An 18,469-nucleotide genomic window follows, 5' to 3' on the forward strand; every position below is an offset into this window, starting at 1 on the left:
AGCGTTCCGAAACCGCCTTTCACTCATCGCGCCCGGTCTCGAACTGGAGCAAACTGGAGCGCGATGCGTGTCAGGAGAGCGTAGCCGACGTCGAGTGCTCCTCGATGCGTGCCATTGAGCGCGTTCCGTTCCACGTGTATCCGTCGACGTACGCATTCCCCGTATTCCCTGGATGGTCCGATTTCAATACGTACATTCCATGCATTTCTTAATGCGTGACGTATGTACGCATCTAGTACGTACACCGGTAGAAACGAACGCTGCGAGACTAGCCGGATGCTCTCGACGGTGGCGCCCGTCGACCGAACTAAAACGAAGGACTCGTCAAAGTTGATCGCGAGTCGAGGAGCTGGGAGATTGAGAGACACAGGGTTTGGAGTTTTTGTGAGGAGTTCATCGCTTTTTCAGCCGGTTCTCGGGCTGCCCAGAGTTGTAACAGGTGGCAAGTGCATTAGCCATCTGCATCCTCCACCGGAGGTCGCACAGGACGCGGTCGCTCGATCCTTCCCGTGAATCTCCCAACTCATCTCTGAAAGTAGTGGAGAGTGGCCATGGCCCGGGTCAGCCCGGGTTTAGTAGGAATCCGCCGCTCCCTCCTACTCCTTCCGATCGCGCCTGATCGCGCCTGATCGCGCCTCTCGACGTATTGTCTAACGTCGAGGGCAGCACCTTCGGTACCCGTAGTTTTCTACATATATGTTACACGTGTAATACGTCCCTAGTTTCTCACGCGAACGTATAGTACGTTACGCCCTTTTATTTCTAGATAGAAAGCAACAAATCGAATTAGAAATTTAATATTAAACAGGTTTAAGTCGAAAGAATTTTCAATGCCAGCGCCAAATTAAGTATTCCTTCAAAATTGTTACGTATATATATATGATGTGTACCAAAAGCGTTTATAACCTAGCGGAAGTCGTGTATTGTACATCTGGGACATTCTTCATATTGGAAACGTAATTTATTGCTTCTCTACAATTTTCTACGGTAAACTACTTAGTTTATGTACACTATACGTCAACAATCTCGAGAATCGCGAAATTGCTCAACCCTGCTTTCAGTGATTTGATTATTAAAGGAGAATAGTTAAGAGTTCCCCGTCTAAAAGTTTTGTTTTCTACGGAGAAGCAACTGGAGGCGACGTTCAGTTTTTCTGACCTAGTCGCGCCATGTGCTACTGCTGCAGTTGTTAGGTGTTACAAGTTTGCCTTCGAGAGAAGCAGTGGATGGGTCTTACGAATGTGGGTATGTGCACATAAATCTAGCGTATAAGCGTTGCGATGACGATTAATTATATTAGTGGAACGGTATAATAAAATGAACGAGAACTAACCGTGAGGGCAGGAAATGTTAACCTAACCTTCTGTTTACATAATTGTTTTCCTGCTTGGAGCTTGATTTTTCAAGTATCTAAATTTTCTTTGGCAGATTGCTTAGAACTACAGTTTTTAATAACTTTTTGTCATTAGTTAAATTGCGCTTTCTACCTTGATCACCAAGGCAATAGCATTTTGCTACGCGATGAAAGTGTCATGGATTACATTGCCTCGACAGGTTTTTAATTCATATATCGTAATTTTTAGGCTGATAGTGGAGAATTTGATGACGGCAATGAGAGTCGTAACGATCTGGAAGCAAGGTTGTATGCCGAAATATATTATTCGTCGGTAACATGCGATGAAAAAGAAGTCACTGGAAATTACGTTCCAGTGACGTTTGCTAAAAATCCTACTTTGGGGGATGTTACCAAATGTCCCCTTCCAACAGTGGCTATTGAAAAACCTATATTCAATAATGAATGCTCCGTTGAATTGCCTATTAGTGCTAGATTAAAATGTAAACCTTTGATTAAAGATAGCGTATTACCTCCTGTCACGGAACCGCAGGTACAGTCTAGAAAAAACATTAGGACTGGAGAATCGATTAAAAAAAAAAATCAGAATTTAAATATCAAATGGCAAACCAAATCGTCAGGAAGGAAAGTAAACCTAACGTTTGGTACGAATACGAGCGAAGCTCGAAATAATACTACATTGCCTGCTACAAAGTCTGTTGCATGTAAAACTTACACCGATAATCTAACTGCATTTAAAAAGCCTTCATCTACGAGACAATGTCATAGTATTAAAACGGTGGATTTGGAAAAACAATCAAATAAGACAGTTTCAAGAAAGAAAATAAGCACCTCAAGATCTAAAGAAGTAAAGTCTAAGGGAATGCTAAAAGATTTGAAATCTTGGAAAAGTTGTGAACATGATAACATACTTATTAATTCAATAAGTACCTCCTCATATTCTTCGAGCAAGCACTCTATGCACGTAAAAATGGGAGACTATGAAAATGTTGATTTTAATCAATCAGATTCCGAGGATTCTATTATAGAAGTACCAGTGCCACCTAAACCACAACCTCCTCTAATCGATATCAATGATTCCGATAATGACTTAGGCAGTGACTCCGATAATAAAAGTTATAGTAATTCCAACAAATCAGGGGAAAAAGGTCAAACCTCAGGCTTATTGAAAACTATACCTTATTCTTATGAGCTGTCGTCGGGCTCTGACAGTTCCAGTGAATCTTCTTGTTCATCGGAAAATTCTGAATTTGCGTTATCTGATAAATGTGACTCTCGAGCAGCGATTACCAAAGGAGATACTTCGGACAGTACTTCCGACGATGGAATAATAGTATGTTCAGAGAAAGCTATAAATCTTGAAGTGTCATCCTATTCAGGAAGCACCAATGACAAGGAGCACGGGGCCCAAGATCTAATATTGAACTGCACAGAAGTTCAGAAAAGTGCTTTTAACTTGAATGAAATAAGAGAACTCGGTAAAGAGGTTACATTCAGGCAAAGATACATAGATGACACTATTATAGAAAATTATGGACCAGGCGAAGCTGGAGCAAAAAGTAATTTGAATGCATGGAACGACAGTTGGTGTATCGGTATGGAAACTTCTCAGAAGCAAAGTGAGAATCTTAAGACTTCAAGGAGCAGAAAACAGGAGAAAACTGAAAAATCACATGACGAGGTTCCTGCGAACTTAAACCCTGATCGCGCATCAAATGAAGTTAGTCATAATTCTCTTACAGAAAATATAGAGTATGACGAAGCAGCACAAACGGATACACCGAGAGTAATCGATGTTATTCAACATATCGAGGAGGCTTTTACATCCAACGAAGACTCGCAGGGAAGGAAGAAAAGATTAAGACCTGAATCATTAAGTGCCCATGAAAACAGTAACAAGCAGGCAAGATACATCGACGACGAAGCAACAAATGTGTCTCTCTGTGCGGCAAGAAACAAACAGGAGACATTGGTTTCAAAATGTATTACAAATGACAAGCCTGTAAGATATAACTTATTGCGACGGTATTCCAACAAAGCGTCAAGTAGAAAAGAATTTTACGATAATTCTTGGGGTGGGGAAGATTTTGACGTTGAAAAACTTCGGCAGAACATGTCAAGTAAGTCATCCCTTTTCACTCGATGAACATTTAAATATATTTTAGGAATAAAAAGTCATTTAATATGTATTGTATAGAGGATCCAAAAATGTGGGTAATTCTGGATGATGATCTCGTTAGATCCTCTAGAAAAGGAAGATACTGGGATATGCCGAACCGTTCACGTATTTACCATCAGGAAAGCATTGGCGACAGAATACATAAAGCTATTCTATGTCGCATATGCGGTAATACGGGCCACGAAGCCCCCCGCTGTCCACAAAAGATGTGTTTGACAGTAAGGATTTATCAAAATTATCGGTTGAAAATATTAGACGTGTACAATTAATTGATCATTTTTCCAGTGCGGCAGAAAGCAGAAATCCTTTACCGCAACCTGTTACTCGTGTCGGGCGTATGTATGCACCATGTGCAATTCGAAAGGTCATAAAGTCACTGGATGTCCCGATCTCTGGAGGAGATATCATCAGACGGTAAATTTTTCGTTAAAACAAACTGGAAAATAAGATTAGCCCTACTTGACAATGTTACATAAATTAAAATAGTTACGAGTCAATTTCTCAAGTATTGAAAACCGTAAAACAGTGCGTCTTATTTTCTCTGATGCAGTTCTTTCTAAACATTTAAAAGACCGACGTTGTGCATGTCATTTCTAAAACATTTCTTTAAAGAGGACTTTTACACGTTCGAGCGAATTACACAACCAATGAATGTTTCCATGAAATGGTTTGAATATATTCCTTTCAGACGAAACCCTCGGAGCTAAATGTACCGACGAACTTAATGATGGTGATGAAACCGACCGATCTCCTCAGTTGTTGCAACTGTGCACAGAATGGTCACGAATCCACGGCGTGCTTCAAATATCGGTGGTCGCAGCATTTTCAAACCCCCACCGCAGTGACAAACTATACCGACGGTCCGAATTACGAAGAGTCCTCTGCCGTTAGCGTAGGATTAGACAGTAGTTGTGCTCATCCACCACCGCCTGCCGATACTACAAATGTAGAGGGTCTACGATTGCCAGAAAGTCAAGGCAGTGGTACCGTGGACGACGCGTCGGCGGCAAGATCTTCCAATACTACGGCTGTTCCGAAAAAGCCCGCAAAGACGAGGGAGGCTAACGTAATTTACCAGTGCGGGATTTGTTCCGCGTTGCCGAAAGAGTGCAAGGCGTTCAATTTGACCCATTTCGCTTCGAGTGGATTCTTCGAAGGGCGCATCGTACCGACGTTCTTAGAGGATCTTAAGGACGTGTTTCCCTTCGAGGTTAAGATAACGCGGTGCAGAAAGATTGCGAAACAAAAGGTAAATATCTATGCAAAGACTCTGAAGCCATGTCGTAAACACTTGAGGAAGCTGTTGCGTATGTGGTTGGCGCTAGATGACGAAGATAAGGATTGCTTCGCTTTTAAGGATTTGCCAAAAGATAGACTGCTTTTGATTAAGTTTCTTAGAGATGAAATAAAGAAATTATATCTGAACTTTGGTGATGCTCGTGAGATCATGAAGCGGATCAGAGATACGCAAAAACAAATGCAGGGTAACAAACATACGGATAATTCTCGAAAGAAAGTGGCAAGCAACCTGAAGGAACTTAAATCTAAGCTGCTTCTGACCTTATACGGGAGTCCCCTTGTGCCACAGGGCCGTGGGTATATCGCCCGATTTCGAAAATCGGTGCAGGTTTTACAACGATCGCAAGAACAACTGGTCTCTGCTCAAAGCTATCTGAGCATAGTATTGCTCTACATCAAAGTATTCTCGCCTCATCTTCCATCCAATGTACTTAGGATGATGGCATTCTACTCCACGGAAGATAAGTGTCAGAGTAAAGGAGAAAAAGCGCAAAGGAAAATGTCGACGAGACGGAATGAATCACAACTGGTGTCAAAGAAACGAGAAAATTCAAGATACTCTTCAAACGGCCACGGCGTTTCCATGTTCTCTGGTATCGATTCTGTACGTCCAATTGTCGAAAAACCTCGATCAACCTTGAATTCCCATGGTTCCGTGTCACCTGACGTCGGAAATCTTGAATCGGATCACGTGAACATGCCGAACAATGTACGTCTATCCGAAATGCATCCTTCTACTAGTTTGTCAGCGGTGACTCTTGATGATAACGATTACGATGTGAATGATTTCTATCAACGTGCTCGGACCGATGAATATTTTCACCGGGAAACTGAACCCGGTGAATTGGAAAATCATATCGACAAAAATGACTTTTCTCTCGTTGGTACCCATCACGAGCCATCTTTGTCCGATCGGGGTCACTTTTTCTTTAACTTTCCAAAAGATGTCGCGAGTGGTGATAGCAGGCTTTGGGATCGTCGGCTAAACTTTGCTTCCGACGCAAGCTTTACCGAAGACTGGTCTCCCGTAGAAGAAACGAACAATCGTCAATCGCAAATCGAGGCTACGCGTTACAACAACGACAATCAACAGACTCGGCCGTACACGAGTAATATGTCGGTGAGAAGAAAGAGAAGTTTCTGCGAAAATTCACACTTGCGGAAAGCCAATGCCGAAACGAACAGATGCAAATCACGGGAAAATGTGCCCAATGATTTACAGAAGCAAGCAGAAAGTCTGATCGAAGAAGCATTTAGTCTTCGTTTACCTCATCTGCATAAAGCGGCTGTGTTGGTACAAAAAAGACTATACTCTGACTCTCTGACGATTAAGCAAATTAAACATCTCGGCAAGCTGGTCGAGAAATATGGAGGAACGAAATGGTTCAATTGAATAAGACGACAGTTCCGTGTCCACGAACAATTGCTCCATTATAGACTATATCTCGTCGATCGAGGGAAGTGTATATAAAACCTATTAATATACAGTTGTAATTAACAAAACACCCTGTCATTCATTGGTTGAACGTTGTTTTTGTATGACGGATTCGTTAAAAAAAGATAAGAAGCTATCGTGACCGTATAGTCGATGAAAGTCCGTCATCGGCCATTAATAATTAATTTTCGTAGTTTGGTTGGAACCGTGGATTTCGCTATCAACTTTTAGAAGCTCTGATTCGTGGTCGACTCGTTCATTCGATAAGGACATACTCAGTTTCCTTGATTTATTCACCATAGGATGGACAGAGACATTTAAGAAACGTACACACCGTTCGGCCAGCAGGGAAAAGGGAAACAGTTTTCTCATCTCTAAATGGTTACAAAGAATACATACCGCTGAGAACGCTATACATTGCTCCTTGCAATTACCTACAACGAGCCCCTCGGAGAGGAGGTAATTTACAGGATGTTTATTCACTAGATATTATAGAATATCGCCTAACCCGAAAGGAGTGAAAGTCTACGATGTCAGTTTCCCACGGCCGTTGGACCCTTGGCTCAAGGGAGTTCCCGATGGCGATCGGAAATCCTTGAATCGTGAAACGACGCAATCCGGATAATTCCTGGACCCAGGTGAAATAGCTTGACCTTTCCTCTGGATAATTTGGGAGGCTATCCTGCCAGAGGGGTTACGGCGACGACGGTAGTCGAGGGAGTAGCCGCGGTGATAGCGGTACCGCTGTCAGGACTGCTTGCGGCAGCGGCAGCGGCAGCGGCGACGGTGGTAACGTTTAAGTCCTTCAAATTCTCGGTAAGCCAGGAGTCGATAACTGGCAAATTCTTTTTCCCCCAGTGCATTTGTTGTTGGATGTTCTTTAGAGCCTCTTGGACGATGCTCGTCGCCGATCCGAACTCGTGCTCCCGGCTTGCGTACAATTCCGATACCATGCGATATCCTTCCTCGGTGTTAAACCAGGATGTCGCGGAACTGACGATACCGTCCCACAAGTGAGTCTTATTTTCGAATTTCTGTTTGACGATGTTCCAATGATCCGTAAGGTAGTTGAAAAGAGTGATATATCCTACGGGACTTCCGGTCAGCATGCTGAAGATCAGGAGGACGTCCGAATCCGTGAAGTTACTCCGGCGCTCCAGGATGGCCACGTTCAAGATTCTGGAAAAATGCCAATAAAAGTTAAAAAGGAACCTGGATTCCGGGGGAGCTCTTTCGGGTACCTTTTGATCCTTTGGGAGTCTCTCGGACATCCGGCCAAAGTCTTGAGCAGGTACGTGCGCTCGCTTTGCTTCCTTTCGGGACTGCCGCTTGGAAAGTTGATGACTCGTTGCAACCCAAACTCCCATTCCTCGTCGGTGCCCCACTTGAAGACGGGGCAAATGAACTCGTTCGCCACTCTGAACAAGTACATCGACATCGATTAATTGCGGCCAGACGTATCCGGTAAACCGTTAACGGTTGTCCGCGGTCGGACGGAGCGTTCGAGTACTGACGGATTTCCTTTGTCGGGCTCTGCGTCGGTCATCCATTTCTTGTACTGCTCGCGAGCTTCTCGGACGCAGGGCTCGTAGCCGACGAGACACAGGAGGAATTTCGCCAGACCTCTCAAGTGGATCTTCCAAGACGGATCGTTGGGCCGGGCCTCCGCGCCCAATTCGTCATAGAGAGGCTTGACGAGACTGCCGGCGTAAGTCTGACGATTCGAAAACGAGATCGTTTCCATTTACGGCGCTTACGGCGCTTACGGGCAGCGAGCGGGCGGAAGCAACGTCGATACTCACTTCGAACTTTGCGTAGACGTCCGGCCTCTCGATTCGCCGCCCCACGTGGTCGAACATGGTGAACGCCGCTTGCCAGACCACGTGGTTCCTTTCCTGCCTGAGGAAGAGGGTCATGTCCAGGGCGATTTTGAAGCTAAGTTGTCCAGCGTACGCCAAGTTCCAGGAATCGTGGAGCAGCTTGGCTCTCGTTATCTCGGGGATGGTCGTACGGTTCGGACCCCGCAAGTACTCGATCAACATCTCCCAATTTTTCGGATCGTAGTTAACGGGGAACATCCCTGCGGAAAGGCGTCACCGCGGTCACTCGAGGAACGAGACGTCCGCGAGCTCGTCGAAGGGGACCCGAGATTAACTACGGGGTCCGCCTCGAGAGCGAACGAGAGCGAACGAGAGCGCGTTCCCCGGGGTCGAAACAACTGGAAAGGAGTCGAACCAATTTCCTCCGGATTGACGATGAGGAAGTAGTGACTCTCCGCGACGTGCCGCAAGGACATGTCCCGATCGGTCATCCACCGCGTCGGTCCGAATGTGTCGAAACCGAGCTGGTCCTGAGTGACCACCACGATCGGAATGTCCCACCGATACCCGGAGATCTTGTCCATCGTCGGAGGAGGCGCGTTCCTCAGATACACCGTCTGAAAAATGGATCTCCGTGCGACGCGGCCTTTATCACCGCGAGAAGATCGCCCCGACGAGCAACGATCGAGGCGATTGCGTCTCCACTTACTTGGTTCAATTTCACGCTTCCGGTTTCGTAATCGCGAGTGACCGTGACCAGCGGAAGCCTGTCTCTCGTAGTCCAAGTCCGGAAAATGTCGTGCACGTCCACGTCCTGGAACGGTCCGTAGCAGTGCCGGCACTTGTACAGCTCGTCCAGGATCGACTCCATGTAGTAGCACTTGGGCAGGTCGGACGCCGATCCGGAGCTGCGAGACCGGACGGTCGTTAGGCTCCGTGCCTCCGCGCCTCCGCGCCTCCGCGCCTCCGCGCCACCGCTTTGAAATTCTTTCCGAGCCTCTACGTCAGGCGTCTATCGCGAAGCCCGTTCTCGGTCGAATTTATGGCCCGCTCGACGGATCTCGAAGCCGAGGTTCTCCCGTCCGATTTCAGGGTCGCGCGAACGCGGCCACCTCGGCGTCTATCGGCTCGTAAATATGGAGGGCGAGCGGCGTTATCGCGTCGTTAGGCTCCAAGGCACGACTCCGGTCTCGAGACCGACGGCGATTCGGGCTTGGCCCGATTTCGTACCTGTTCGAGTAGGAGCGAACGAATCCGCGGGTCCCCTCCCGGAAGCCGTGCTCGCGCAGCGTGAGGTTCAGCATTCGGAAGACCAGCTCGGCTGAAACGAAAGGAGAGACAGAGATCTAACGGAGATTTCTTGGGACGAGCGGGTCCAAGGCCTGGCTTACTCTTAGCGGAGTCGACGTTGTTCTTCATCCCGGCAACTCTGGAAAAGGGGTAGGTTCCGGCGTATTCGTAGTAGAGGGAGTAGAGCATGGTCATGGGCCACTTTCCGTCGACTTCCTCCGGATTCAGCTGCGGTCACGAGGGCGGATCGGTTAGTCGAAGGGCGGATCGGTTGGTCGCGAGGACGATCGGCCAGTCGGCGTACTTACGTCGAGGGCGGCCATGGACGCCAGGAAGGCGTTCAAGGCCTTCGTGTACTGAACGTCGGTCCACCGGCAGGGCGTGACGAGCTGGCCGATCCATTGGTAAACCAATTCGTGGGCGAGTTGCCAATAGCACGAGGTCTCCAAGTCGCTCTCCCTGGGGAAGACGACGAAACGTAGGTGGTCGAAAATTAATTCAATTGATTCAATTAATTTAACGGTCGTACTTGAAAATCACCAAGCCCCAACCGTTGGAGCGCTTGACCGAGGCGTAGCTGGGCAGAGCCACGACGTCGAGCTTCGGGACTCCCACGGAAGAGTCGAAGTACCGACGAAAGTAGTCGACGACGTCGACGACCCTGCCGAGCACGCCCTTCGCCGTTCGCGCGAAGCTCCTGCGAGCCCAGACTCCGATCCTGGTGGGACCCTGAACCACCCCCGCGGACTCGACGCGCTCCAGCTCGGAGATGGCCAGCGTCAGCTGGTAGGTGGCCATCGCCGGGGTCTCGGCGAAGGTGTCCCTGACCGCGTCCGGCTGCCCGGGCCTGGGAAAGGAGGAAAGTCCTCGTGGGGAAAGGCGATCGAGGCGACTCTCGGCCCGGATCGACCCGACTTACACCTCGGTGCTGCTCTCCAGCTCCGCGTTCGACACGACGGTCGCGTTTCTCGGCCGGACGACGCTCAGCCGAAAGATCGCCTTGTAGACGGGCTCGTCGAAGCACGGAAACATCCTCGAGGCGTGGTTCGGTTGGAAGTAGGTCGCGGCGAAGTACCTAGAGGTTAAATCGACTTGAACGGAGCGGACTCCCGCGCCGGTGTACTCGCGCCAACTTACCGCTTGGCTCCCTCCGCGTCGGTGTACTCGCCCCGGAAGAGGCCCACCGTCTCGTTGGTCGCCACCCTGCCCTGGAAGGCGAGATCGAGCTCCGTCGTGCTGCCGTTCCGCACCATCTGCTCCAGGTCGACGACGTAGACGGAGGAGGACCCCCGGGAGCGCCGCTCGGCCCTCGCGACCCGGAGGTCGACGGTCGCCCCGTTCGCCTCCCTAGGGAACGCAAGCAGAGTCGGTCTCTCCCGTCGTTTCCGGGCCAAGAGGGGAATTCGAGCGGACTAACGTTTCCCACGGCGGCAGCCACTTGACCGCCACGTCGGAGCTCGAGATCTCGAGGTCGGGGTGCGCGTTCAGGGTGATGCTGCTCGCCGTGTCGTTCCATTTCATCCGAATCCGGACGCGGCCCGTGAACCTCGCCTCCTCGAGGTGCGGCTGGATCTCCAGCCGGTAGTGCGTCGGGATCTGGACGCCCGGCAGCTTGTTGCGCAGCTGCCCCATCTGCTGGAAGATCCCGTCGAGGTCCAGGCTGCGGCGCTCGCGGTCCCCTGGCTAAAGGACGTCGAGAACGAGGTGACAACCGGGAGGGGTCGAGAGGGCGCGGAACGTACCTCGGGGCTCGAGAGGGCCGGCGGGCCCTGCGAGCCGATCACCAGGACCGCCAGCAGGCAGACCGCGGCTCTCATGGCGAGGAGGAGGAGGAGGAAGAGGTCGATCGAGTGGAGACTCGGAGAGCTGGTTCCCTCGCGAGCGGACACCCGAGGACTGCCGGGTCGGGGTTTCTCGTCCAGGAGCCAGCCCCGAGGAGGAAAAGGGTCCGCGCGATCGGCCGGATTCCCGCCTCGCCAGTTTGCTCCATTATCCAATTCCGGCAGTTCGGGCGCGAGAGCGCGAGAGCGCCTAATCGGCGTCGACGGCCAATCAGCCGGTTCCGGATGCAACGAAATCCCGGCACCTGCCGGACCGACCTCGGCGCGGAGCTCCCTGGTGGGGGTCGGGGCCCGTCTAGGCGCGACGCGGCCCGAGAGGCTTTAATTGCGCTCCACCTGGACGCCACGTCGCGCTCCTCTCCTCGGTGGGTCCCAGGATCGTCCCGAAGCCCGAAGCCCGAAGCCCGAAGCCCGAAGCCCGACCGAGATGAGGCGTGGGTCCGTCACCTCCTGGCAGCCCTGGGCCCGGAGGAACTGTGAGTCCTCCCTTTTTGATTACTTTCGCTCCTCATCCGAGAACCTTTCCGATTCGACTGCGCGCGCGTTTGGTCCTCGTTTCGGATTCCGCGCGATCGAGCCAATCTCTCGGGGCGCGACGGTTTCGATCGATGGTCGATCGCGGGGTCCGCGCTTGCGTTCGTTCCAAAAGCGGAACTCGGCAACTCGCGTGACTCGATTTTAATTTATCGGCTCCTATGGACCCGGAGAATCGATTTACGACTCGACGACAAATCGCGACGTTGTTCCCCTACTTTATCGCCTCTGAGATTTCTCATTTTTTTCCAATTTTCCTCGAGTCGGTCCGTGGCGCGCATCCCGAGCGACCGAATGGCTTTTAAATACGACGGCTCGCCTCGAAGCGACGGGAAGGAGGAATCGCCGATACGAGTCGCGACCGTGATGTCGTGAGCGCGTAATTCGTAAATAATATAAGTAACGAAACGTGCGCGTAGCCTTGATTGCGTAACGCATTCACGAATGATCGTTCCGAGGAACGCGCGCAAGGAATCCGCACGTAGGAACGCTCCAACGAGCGCTCCAACGAGCGCTCCAACGAGCGCTCCAAGGCGAGGTTGCAAGGCTCTCTCGACGGAGAGAAACGCGAAAACGCTCCGGCCGCGTCCCTCTCGGGGAGGGGGGCGATTAACGACGGAAATGCCTCGATAACGTAATCTCCTTCGCCGGCCGCGGTCCGTCGGTTCTCGATCGGCGACCCGCAGCCGCCACCATGGCGCAGATCGCCGGCGGCCGGTCCGAGTTCACGGCGAGCGACCTCAACGACGAGGGGCCGAGGAAGCAAGGATGCCTGCTGACGGCCAAGACGGGAGCGCTGATCGTCTTCCTCTTCGTCCTGGGGATGCTCCTGGCCGGATACCTGGGCGCCTACGTCTCGTCGCTCCCCGGCAGAGAGGTGGGTGGCGTCGCGACTCCCTTCGCGACTCCCTTCGCCATGCTTTCGTTTCTCAGACTCGCGACGCCGCGGGAGGCGAGGATGCCGTCGAGGAGGAAAAGCCTCCGAGGTTCTCCATATCGCCGGGCGTCGAGCCCTCGAGGTACGTCGTCGAGCTGACGCCGCTCGTCGAGAATTTCCGGGTCACCGGGCTCGAGGGTCGAGTGACCGTCGAATTTCGATACAACGGCCCCGGCGCGCTGGACAAAGTGGTGCTGAACGCGATTAACCTGACCGCCACGAAATACGCCTTACTGGACTTGAATCCCGTGGAGCCCGAAAACACGACGCGTCCGAGAAGACGGAGACGGGAGGCCGACTCGACGAGCGAAGCGACTCCAGGAACCATGGAAACCTCCGCGGGATCGGAAACGCCGGAGAACGGTAAAGGGGACCCCGCGACCCAGGGAAAATATCCCGATCGGTTAACGATCGAGATACTTACTCGCGATGGAGTAACCGTCGAGATCGTCGGAAGTACTCGTCCAATTAGTCGGGATTATTTTCCCGTCGTAGGCCCCGCGCAGTCCGCGACAACGAGTCCGGAAATCGTCGACGCGTCATCGTCGGAATTGGCGACACCGTCCAACGGCGACATCACCGAGACACCTTTGTCCAATAATTCATCGCTATCAACCACTTTGCCCGAATCATCCAATTCATCCGGACCGTTCCATCCTACGACGTCGAGGGACGACAGGGAACTCGGGGCCACCGGCAGGCCGGTCGGGCTGATCCGCCACGAGACCGACGCAGCGAGCGAGACCCTCGTCCTCTATCCGGAGCGCCCGCTCGGGCCCGGCTCCTACGCCCTGGAGATCCGGTACGAGGCGCCGGTGCTCGGACGCGGCGTCTTCTACGGCGAGTTCGCCCTCGGCGGCAGCCCCAGGTGAGGCGGAGCGGCGCCCGGCGCCCGGCGCCCGGCGCCCGGCGCTCGGTGCCGGCACCGGTCCGCTCCCGGCTTTCCTCCCTTCTTGCAGGTGGACCCTGGTGAGCCGGCTGAAGCCGATCGGCGCTCGCCGAGCGTTTCCCCTCTTCGACGACCAGAGACTGCGAGCCAACTTCTCCTTGTCCGTGACGCGCGACCGGGGGTCGACCGTCCTCTCGAACATGCCCGTCAAGAGCACGAGGGCGTCGTAAGTGGCCCCCGAAGGAGACGGCGGTCGACTCCCGTCCTCGCGTTCCCTTCCTGTCGCAGGTCCGACGACCGGGTGACGGACACCTTCGAGGACGCGCCCCGCTTGCCGCCCCACGGCCTGGCCTTCCTCCGGACCGACCTCGAGCTGCTCGAGACCTCCTCCCTGGGAGCCTCTCGCGGGGCGATTCGCGCCTGGGCCTTCCCCGAGACGAAGCGCAACGCGAGCTATCTCTTCGAGAAGGCCAAGCTGGCGGTGCGAGGTTACGAGGAGCTGTTCTCGGTCGACTACCCGCTGCCGAAGCTGGACCTGGTCGGCCTGCACCGGTCCCCCGTGGCCGACATCGGGGCTCCGGGGCTGATCGGCATCGAGTGAGTACCGGAGCGCTCTCGAGACGACCGAGTTCCGGCACCCTCTGTTTCAGGGAGTCCCTCTTCTACGCGAACGAGCGGAGCCCCGCGACGACGAGGGAACGGGCCTTGAAGGATCTGGCTCGACTCGTCGGGGAGCAGTGGCTCGGAGGACTCGTGGGGGCGCAAAACTGGACCGACGCGTGGATCCTCGAGGGATCGCTCGCCTCCGTCCAACGAATGGTCCTCGAAAAGGCAAGGCATCCGGAGGCATCCGGAGGCATCCGATTCTTCCGGAAAACTCCAGACTTTGGATTAACCCTCGCTTTCAGATGGATCCCGCGATCGACGGCTCCAGTTCCTTCGTCGCCAACGTTCAGTCCGACCGGATGGACGAGGACGCCTTTGCGGCCTCGAGACCCCTTCGGGCGAAAGTGCATCCCGAGGACGTGGAGATTTTCCCGGCCGAGTATGTCTACGGGAAAGGTTCGATTGCGATCGGTTAATAATAATTAGTCGCGTTACCTTTCCGGTTGCTTCCCTCTTCCGTTAATACGGTTAAAAGGAGCGTTAAAAGGAGCGTTAAAAGGAGCGTGGTTGTAGGAGCATGCGTGTCGCGCATGTTGCATGGTCTGGTAGGCGACGTCGCCTTTAGGAGCGGCATCGGCACGTTCGTTTCCAGGTGGTGGGTATTTCGAGTACGCCCGACATTCCGCGTGTGCCCGCTGCCCGCGAAACTGACTCCGTCCCCCTTCCTTGCAGGAGCTTCGCTAGCGCGGACGTCGACGGGTTCCTCGAGGCGATGGGAGCGGCGGCGAGGGCCCGGTTGCCGGCCGGGTGGGACTTGAAGGACGTTCTCTCGCCCTGGATCACCGAGAGCGGATATCCCGTCGTTACGGTCCTGAGAAACTACGAGACCGGATCGGCGACCGTCCGGCAGGTCCTTGCGCCACCCCTTTGTCTCTCCTTTCCCGTCCTCTTCCGATTAACGCGCTAACCGGGGATCTCGCTGCCCAGGCCAGATTCACCTACGACGAGACGGCGAGTCCGGGCCGCTTCTGGAACGTCCCTCTTACCCACGTCGCCGACGGCGACGACTGGCGCTCCCCCGCGACGACCTGGCTCAACGACTCGGCCGAGGTCAAGCTGGACAACGTCGGTTCGCCCGAAGGACGCTCCTGGGTCGTCTTCAACGTCGACCGGATCGGTGAGCGTTTCCCCGACTTTGGCCACCGATCGCGGTTCCACGGGGGCCTCTTCGCTTTCGTTTCAGGTTACTACCGCGTCAATTACGACGACAAGAATTGGCAACTGCTGACGGAAGCTCTGTACAACGATCACGAGTCCATTCCGCCGGCTACCCGGACCGCTCTCGTCGATGACGTCTTCGGGCTTGCCCGGGCTGGATCGACGAGCTACGAGGTCGCCTTTCGCCTGGCCAAGTATCTCCAAATCAAGGAACGACACCATGCCCCGTGGCTGGTCGCGATGAAACACGTGCGCAAGATCGCCAACGTCCTCTACGATTCTTCCTTTTACCCTGATTTCCAGGCAAGTTGATATCGACGTCAAGGCATCTGCCGCAAAACGGTCACCTACGTATATTTTTAGAATTTCCTCCTAGAGTTCATCTCGCCCCTGTACAACGAAGTCGGCCACGACGTCGATTCCGGAAGTCAACTGGCGCTGGTCGCCACTCAGTGGGCGTGCATGGTCGAGGAACCTCGGTGCATAGAATGGGCGAGGAAGACGTTCGTTCGAGTCAAATCATCCGAGAACGAGGAGTACGATCGCGTTCCTTTTCACATTCGGGCGAATGCGATGTGAAATTCGTTAAAGATTTTCGTTTCCGACGCGGTCGGAAATCGCAGTGACCGATACACGGCAATTTATTCGTTCAGGGTCCCGGTGCACGTTCGCGAGACGGTGTACCGCGTCGTCGCCAAGTACGGCGCGCGAGAAGAGTGGCGGTACCTCCGGCAGAAAGCGACCGCCGCCGACCAAGACAAAGAGGAAAGGGATCGGGTCCTTTCGTCGTTGGCATGTTTCCAGGTTCCCAGGTTCCTTCAGACGTAAGTGCAAACCCGATTAGAAAGCCCCTCCCTGGTCGGCGCCAGGAAAGGCGTCCTACAGTTTCCGTAAATCCGGACGGGAACCGCGACGAATCTTTTGCTCGTAGGATCCTTTACGAGATCATCGGGGGCAAGACCTTTACCGAGGGCGACGTCTCGATCATCCTCGAGTCCTTCCCCAAAAACCCCGTAGCATCTCAAATGGCCCTGAAATTCGTGAGAACGCGTTGGGACGAAATCGCGAGCAGGTGAGTTTTTCGGGAGAGAGTTTTTAGAGTCGTGGCGTATCGTCGATCCGCGCCTGGTTTCAGGTTCTCCCGATCCCGGGCGATCTTGCGATCGTTCTTGGTGGCTCTGTCGAGCGGACTGACCACCCCGGGAGATTTACAGGACGTGAGTCGACCCTTTTTCCAATTTCCTCTCCAGAGGCGGAACGGTCGGAACGGTCGAAACGTCGACGATCTTTTCTAGTTTCAGTCCTTCAAGGAGCGGAACCGCGAATCCCTCGAGACGGTCTGGCTCGCGGCAGCCAGGGTCGAGTCGGAAGCGTCGTCGTGGATTTCGTGGTTGAACGAATCCCTCCCTTCCGTGCGGACCTGGGTAGAGAACGGAAACGATTCCGCTCTGTGAAGCTACCGGTTAAACCCTCGACGATCTACGTTGCCGTAGACGCGCAACGTTCGGGATCACTCGGGTCGTTCGAGGCGTGGACCACGCCGATCGCCAGCAATTCTACGACAAGTTTTATTCTTCGAATGCTTTCGTCAAGCATGATTATAAAACCAAGCAACAATCTCGCCTTACTTCGTGTACCCTTACAACGACGGTCATTGTTAATTATACATATTTAACAAACTTTACGCTATACATAGGTCTCTAACGACAATAATCATTGTTTCGGTTGTCGCGGTCAGCGGTTTCGGGCGCTCTCGTTTTCCCGCGGCCGACGCGACGTTATCGTTGACTCGTACCGTAATCGTTATTTCTATCGTTACACCTAGCCTTGTCGTCATTTTTACCGTTATTATTGTTATTATCGTAACCATAATCGCCGCGTCCTAAATCCCTAGGGTCGAAGCCTCTGTAATCTACTCGACGTTACCTTTACGCCTCTTCAACCGTTATGCCTTGGTCAGTTATCGTTTTCCGGTGATGGACGCGCCTTTATCTTCGTTCCTGTGCTTCCGGGGCCCGGTTCCACCCGACTTTGATGGCGATCCTCGCTCCGGCCGCTTCGGCCGCAAAGATTCGCCCGTTCGTATATCTTTCCGCATTTACACGGTATTTACAAACCCAATAAACACACGATGGCGTAAATAAGGGACGTTTATGACGAAACGCGTGGTACGTCCATGCACACGGCTAAATCGCCCGGCCCATCGTCCCGAACTCGGTCGTTCCACCCGGGATCGTCACAAATCGACGCATCGAATCAATTATTTAGATCACCTTGTGTTGGTTAGGAAGAACTTAGTTGCTAATCGTCTACGTCCTAAGTGCGCGCCTTAATCGTGCTTCGTGCCTTGATCGTCGACGTCGCCATCGGTTCGAGAGACTTCCGACAAGATCAACCCCTCCTGAAAACGAATTCTTCGCCGCTCGGACGAAGACGGTAACGCTTTCCCGGCTCGAAAGCTTCCCATCGCGATCGCGGGTCGTAGGCACGAAAAAGCGGTCCCCTGCTCAAAGGACCTCGACTCCACGCGGCGAATCGCTGGGGTCCTACCTAAGTTAAACTGAACGCCGACGACGAACTACGGCAGCGAACGACCTGGCCACGGTCGTTCCACTTTCCTACAACTATTAGCTTTAGAATTTGTATGCTTTACTCGTTCTTATCGTACTAGTTCGGTTAATCGCTCGTAGTATCGGACTAGATTCCCATCCCGCGGAGGTCGTCGCCAGGGGGAACGGAATCCGCCGATCCGCGAGTCGAGTCCCCTCCTGGTCTCTCGGGTGGCTCTCGCGGGGATCGGTCCCGATCTACCTTTAACGTCTCTACGCGGGGTCTCGCTCGGATTCGGACTCGGGCTCGAGCAGCGGCCAGTGGGTATACAAAAGGTACGTCATACATATTTATATATCGCGTCCTGTACTTGACGACAACGCGGTCCTCGGGGGGGAGCGTCGCCGCGTTTCCACCGAGAGCCTTAAATTTACCGATTAAGTAGTGGCAGCGTTTACGAGTATTTGAGCACGGACTAGGTACAACGTCGACCGTAAAACATTGGCACCTCTCTTCG

The 18,469-nt window shown here is 53.0% G+C and overlaps 3 protein-coding genes across 5 annotated transcripts; 2 read left to right on the forward strand and 1 right to left on the reverse strand.

Annotated features, from left to right (window-relative positions):
- Positions 1-276: 276 nt before the first annotated feature.
- LOC105701165 lies at positions 277-6,330 on the forward strand. Of its 3 annotated transcripts, none has more exons than XM_012427625.1 (6): positions 277-987; positions 1,062-1,241; positions 1,584-3,474; positions 3,552-3,751; positions 3,819-3,947; positions 4,222-6,330. In XM_012427625.1, the coding sequence occupies exons 2-6, from the start codon at positions 1,227-1,229 to the stop codon at positions 6,223-6,225; spliced, it is 4,239 nt and encodes a 1,412-aa protein (XP_012283048.1). In that variant the 5' UTR covers positions 277-987; positions 1,062-1,226; the 3' UTR covers positions 6,226-6,330. The 3 variants fall into 3 exon arrangements, with proteins under 3 accessions (XP_012283048.1, XP_012283047.1, XP_012283049.1); XM_012427624.1 differs by having other exon boundaries at positions 277-674; positions 767-1,241; XM_012427626.1 differs by having other exon boundaries at positions 277-1,245.
- Positions 6,331-6,539: 209 nt separating this feature from the next.
- On the reverse strand, positions 6,540-11,291 carry LOC105701167 (aminopeptidase N). The gene is made up of 14 exons (XM_012427629.2): positions 11,120-11,291; positions 10,795-11,060; positions 10,515-10,724; positions 10,297-10,452; positions 9,907-10,224; positions 9,686-9,836; positions 9,479-9,605; positions 9,318-9,408; positions 8,797-8,995; positions 8,503-8,704; positions 8,070-8,347; positions 7,782-7,981; positions 7,509-7,685; positions 6,540-7,446 (listed from the first exon to the last, which is right to left on the reverse strand). Exons 1-14 carry the CDS (start codon positions 11,192-11,194, stop codon positions 6,945-6,947), a joined length of 2,952 nt encoding a protein of 983 aa, XP_012283052.1. The 5' UTR covers positions 11,195-11,291; the 3' UTR covers positions 6,540-6,944.
- Positions 11,292-11,612: 321 nt separating this feature from the next.
- On the forward strand, positions 11,613-17,860 carry LOC105701166 (aminopeptidase N). Its single transcript, XM_012427628.1, has 17 exons — positions 11,613-11,694; positions 12,439-12,629; positions 12,686-13,052; positions 13,185-13,557; positions 13,649-13,804; positions 13,867-14,175; positions 14,229-14,409; positions 14,487-14,640; positions 14,758-14,839; positions 14,917-15,094; positions 15,172-15,361; positions 15,428-15,705; positions 15,766-15,938; positions 16,056-16,226; positions 16,334-16,474; positions 16,538-16,619; positions 16,698-17,860. The coding sequence occupies exons 1-17, from the start codon at positions 11,646-11,648 to the stop codon at positions 16,854-16,856; spliced, it is 3,234 nt and encodes a 1,077-aa protein (XP_012283051.1). The 5' UTR covers positions 11,613-11,645; the 3' UTR covers positions 16,857-17,860.
- Positions 17,861-18,469: the final 609 nt, after the last annotated feature.

The sequence above is a fragment of the Orussus abietinus genome, unplaced genomic scaffold (assembly GCF_000612105.2).
Source record: "Orussus abietinus isolate OABI.00-Male unplaced genomic scaffold, Oabi_2.0 scaffold5, whole genome shotgun sequence".
Lineage (NCBI taxonomy): Eukaryota > Metazoa > Arthropoda > Insecta > Hymenoptera > Orussidae > Orussus > Orussus abietinus.